We start from the raw sequence: 4,703 nt of genomic DNA on the forward strand, positions 1-4,703 counted from the left end.
TCGGCAAAAGTCTATTAACGTACACTGAAACTGTTAATTTTGCTGATGCAATTTCGGCTCAATTTATTGTGCACCCACAAAACACAATAAAAAAAGAAGTGTGTGTGTGTGTGTGTGTGTTTGTGTGCAGGGTAAGGGGGCATGCCAGAGGAAAGCGGAAGCAGAGCAAACGAGGAAAACGAGCCGAAATTGAAAAGCCAAAGTACATAACAACAAGCTGGTGGCCAAACGCAGGACCAGGAGCCCCGCGCCGCCCCAAAAAGTGCCAATCCCAGGCGCGAAAATCAATATAAATATGCTAGGCACATGGCCATGGAGTGCCTCCCACCCTTCTGGCTCTCTCCCTCTCTCTCTTTTGCCTCTGCCATTGGTCTCATTCGCTCTTGAAACATGACAATTTATGTGCATTTTGTATGCAGGCGGCTAAATAGACAAGGCTAGGCAAGGTCCGTGCTCGCATTTGCCGCTGTGCGTGCGCCAGAAAGACCGACCAACCGACCGACCAACCAACAGACCGATCGACAGACCAAGCATAATACAATGGCTGTGCCAAGGACACCAGCCACCCACCCACAGCCCCTCTAAAGCCCAACGCCACGCAGCGATAAAACTTGAAAATGCTGTTAGCTACAAAAATTTGTTGTCGGGCTTTTGGGCCACGGCGGGGGAGGTGGAGGAGGAGGAGCGTGGCGGAACAGTGCTAGGGGTACGCCTAATTTGACACCCTCTGCCACACCCCCATCGGAAATGCACGCACCATTGAGTGTGTATGAGTTTCTGTGTATCGTTGGGGGTATGCGTGCAATTTCAAATTTATGCACTGCACTGTAAACCAGGCAAACATTTCCGCCAACGCCGCCCCATCGTACCCCATCGTCGTATATCGCCCATCTCTAGAGCTCCTTTTGCCGGAGAGTGCAAAAATCGAATGCGTCGCACAATTGTGAATTATTTACAGCAACTTTTGGGCCGGCTGCCGCGACTTTGACTGGGATGCGACTCTCTGGTCAGCGACAAACCTAATTACAGTAGCAGCCGCCCCAATACCCAAACACAGTCGCTCGCACACGCTCGGACATGTTGGGGACATGCAGCGGGTCCTGCATGGACGGGCGGAGCAAAGGCAAAGCGCCCACAATGGCCGCCTTTGTGGACTCGTTTAGCCGCGCAAATTGCTGTCCATTCAGTTAGCTGTTAGAGCCCTTTGCCACTTCGCCACACACTCACATGCATACTCACACACACACACACACACACCTCTCCCGAATTCAACTGCCAAGCCACATAACTTTGTGCCTCATCCCCATTGCCATACCCATCCCCATACAGCCCCACATTGCGACAACTGACTTTTCAACTCGACTTCGAGCCGACTGCAGTTTGTTGCTGCTGCTGAACTTCTGTACTGCTGTTGCTCCTCTGCTTGTAGGAACAGGAGCTGGCTGCTCCTGTCAAGTGGACAACGTCAGGACCTCTTCCCCTTATAGAGCCTGCAACAACAACAAAAAGTCGAAAAAAACTGCCTGCTGCAAAATATTGTGCAATGCGCTGCCAAATAACAAAACAAAAAAAAACTTTCGGAAGACCAGGGGAAGCAAGAACGACTTTTGGATACTGAGTCGATTTTGACATTTTGGAAATATTTGGATAAAGTTTTTACCATTGAAGAACACACAAACAGACGCTATACTTCTCATATATATTTAAGAAATGATTACACATCATATTGGGTTTAGTTGAATATAATTGCTTGATTAGGATTTGGGCAGCTCAAACGAATTCATTAAATGTTTTATTTATAATTTTGTTTGTACGAGGCATGTGGCATTCAGGACGCGGTGATACCCTGGGCTCCACACAGCCCGCTGGGTATCAGAGATGGGTACATCGCGTATAAACAGCAACAACGAAAAACCTTTAACGGCAAATGTCGAACCTCGGAGCCTCGACCCTCGAATGTCGAACTGCTCCGCAACGGCCAAATGCGTTTGTCTGCCCCCTGTCCGTGTCCGTGTCCGTGGCTGTGTCCGTCGCTGTGTCCGTCGCTGTGTCTGTGTTCGGGGTCCGTGTGTCTGTTTTATTTTACTTTTGCATATTTTTTGGCGTGTTTCGACTATACTGCGGCTCTGTCTCTACATTTTTCAAGTTGTCTGCGTTTGACGTGCACGGATGGGCGCTCCACTGCGTCGGCGGCGGCGGTTGGCGTAGTTACAGTTTTGCCCATCGACTGGCTGCCCCTCTACACCACTGCCACTTTCCCATACACTTCCACTTCCACTTCCACTCCCACTCCCTTGTGCGGTTGTGGTTCGTTGCTTGGTTATCGCCAGTGCCACTACTCACACAGCCAAAGACCACTGCCTTTGCCACTACCCACTACCCGGAGGACCCCACAACCCCACAACCCGAGCGCCGGGACCAGCGACTTGGAGGTCCTGTCGGTGAGCCTGTTTTTTAGTGCCTTCCGTTACCATTAAATTTTACGTTTTTATTAGCGCGCACACACACACACAGCTACAGATAGGACACCCCTAACAACCCAGCCACCCACCTCCCGGTCACCCACTTGCTCAGTGCCAGCCCCCCACTTCCAGCAACAAGAACAATTTTTGAATATTTCCGTTTTGGCTGGCAGTTTTCGGTTTTCGGCTTGTCTACAAAATGCAGTTTTGCATGCACTTTGAAAAAAAAAAACACCAGACCAGAAAGACAATAATAAGTGCAAAACGAGAAGCGAAAATCAACCAAGAAGAGGGCAGCAAAGCAACCAAAAAGAACACAGAAAATGGAGGAAGAAAATTGCATTTCGCTCGAATGCTATGATGATTTTTTTTTTTCCTACCCCTTTTCACTGCATGCTTATGGCTTATCAACGTCTCGGATCGGTCGGGGGGGTGGGGAGTGCCAGCTAAAGTTAGCGCAAAGATAGCGGAATATTGTCGCTGAACAAGAAGTTGAATATTTTCGGCCCAGAAGGGGAACATCCCCCCGAACACCCCCATAAAGAGGTGATTGTTAGCGGCCACGAGGCAAAACCAAACCAAAGTTGGTGTTGCAGTTGCAGTTGCAGTTGCAATTGTGGGCGGCACCAAGCCCCAATGGTTGCGGCCAGAACATGTCCTAGGTTGCAGGGGCAAAAATGACTCAAAGCACTCGAAGGACTGGCCCGGCGGAAAAAGCTCAAACCAGTTGGCTTCTACCCTCAAACAAGTTCGACATCCACAACAGGGGAAGACTCGACATCCACAACGGGGGAGGATTCAACATGTAGTTGCAGGGGAGCGACCGAAACAAGCAAACAAAAACTCTTATACGACGCCCAAGCAAATCGGAGTAGTCCAAACAGAAATACTCAGAGTTTGACTCAATCATTCGGAAAGCCTAATTCAAAATTAAACAAAAACAAACCGCTAGGAAAAAATAAACACAATCCAACGGTTTCCTCTGACTATAAGGCGCAGGATGGATCTCTGGAAAGGGCTCTGGCGGCAGTGCGTCAATTTCTTCTCCTACAATTATCCGTGCATCGCCGTCTACACCAGTGCGGGGGCCGTCGTGACGGCCTACCTGCACTACCACCTACGGATCCACAGCCTCGACCTGATGTACTGGAAGAACGTGGCGGAGTCCTTTTCGAAGGAAATCGACACCTTTCAGCTGGGTATGATATGCGTCATATTCGCGATCAATGGCGTATACGTGTTCGTCCTGCTGACCGTTTATCTGTGCCCGGCCCTGGAGCGAGATGATGTCGAGATGACGCTGCTGGAGATCAAGGACCGCTACGCCCGCTACATTCTTCTGCGGCTGATTGCGCGCCTTGACCGCATCCAGGGCGGGCTGTCCAACAGGCGGCAGAGCCTCTGCTTGCAAGACTATACACGGGCCCACAGCAGCATGGCCAAGGCGGTGGCCGTCTTCCGCAAGGACGCCCGCAAACTCATCCTGCCCAGCGAGTCGGAGATTATGCTGCCCATCGAGGATATCTACCACGTGGCCGAGGAGGATGAGCGCCAACTGAGGCGCGCCGGCTACTACAAGTTGGGCATCGACATCTCCGACGAGACCGTCAAGAAACTGTACAACCCCAAATAAAGAGCATAGATCACCCGCTGCCCATGGATCGCCGCCAATATGTAATAGATGATTTCAATTTAAAGCTTGAGTAAAATTTAGTCTTAAGCTGCAGCTGTCAGCACCAGGACTCTGTGCTCTATAATTGCTTTTATCAACTCCGCTCTGTGGCCGCTTCCAGCGGAGTGCAGTGCGGCCTTAAAGCCGTTTTATTGTTTCAATTGTTGTTCGGTGCGGGCGCCTTTTGTTGCCCCCGCGCACTTCCTTGCGACTCGGTCAGGAGACGGAGGCGGAGGCAGAGGCAGAGGCAGAGGTGGGCTGGCTTTTTATGGCCGCATTGTGCGCCAAGCCAAACAATAACAAGCAAGTCGGCGACAGAGCTCTGGCCGGGACTCCAAGCAGTCCTCGGCCAAGCCAACAAAAACAGAAACTGAAGCAGAAACAAGAACAGAAACAGAAACAGAAACGGCACCTAAACAGAAACAGAGACCAGCTACAGAAAACGGCAACAGAAAGCGGCAACAGCAGCATCTAAAACTAAAACCAACACAAGATATACAGGCCACTTTTAGGCACCGAAGTTTTATATACTCTTGCAGGTCTATCGTTCCAGCGACAGACTATTCTTA

General features: G+C 50.4%; 1 protein-coding gene across 1 annotated transcript; it reads left to right on the top strand.

Moving 5' to 3' along the window:
- Positions 1–3,411: 3,411 nt before the first annotated feature.
- LOC6601413 lies at positions 3,412–4,128 on the top strand. The gene has a single exon (XM_026992091.1). The coding sequence runs from the start codon at positions 3,463–3,465 to the stop codon at positions 4,093–4,095; it is 633 nt and encodes a 210-aa protein (XP_026847892.1). The 5' UTR covers positions 3,412–3,462; the 3' UTR covers positions 4,096–4,128.
- The last annotated feature ends 575 nt before the right edge of the window (positions 4,129–4,703 follow it).

This window comes from Drosophila persimilis, unplaced genomic scaffold (assembly GCF_003286085.1).
Source record: "Drosophila persimilis strain 14011-0111.01,24,50 unplaced genomic scaffold, DperRS2 tig00000700-arrow-arrow-pilon, whole genome shotgun sequence".
NCBI classification, from domain to species: Eukaryota; Metazoa; Arthropoda; class Insecta; order Diptera; family Drosophilidae; genus Drosophila; species Drosophila persimilis.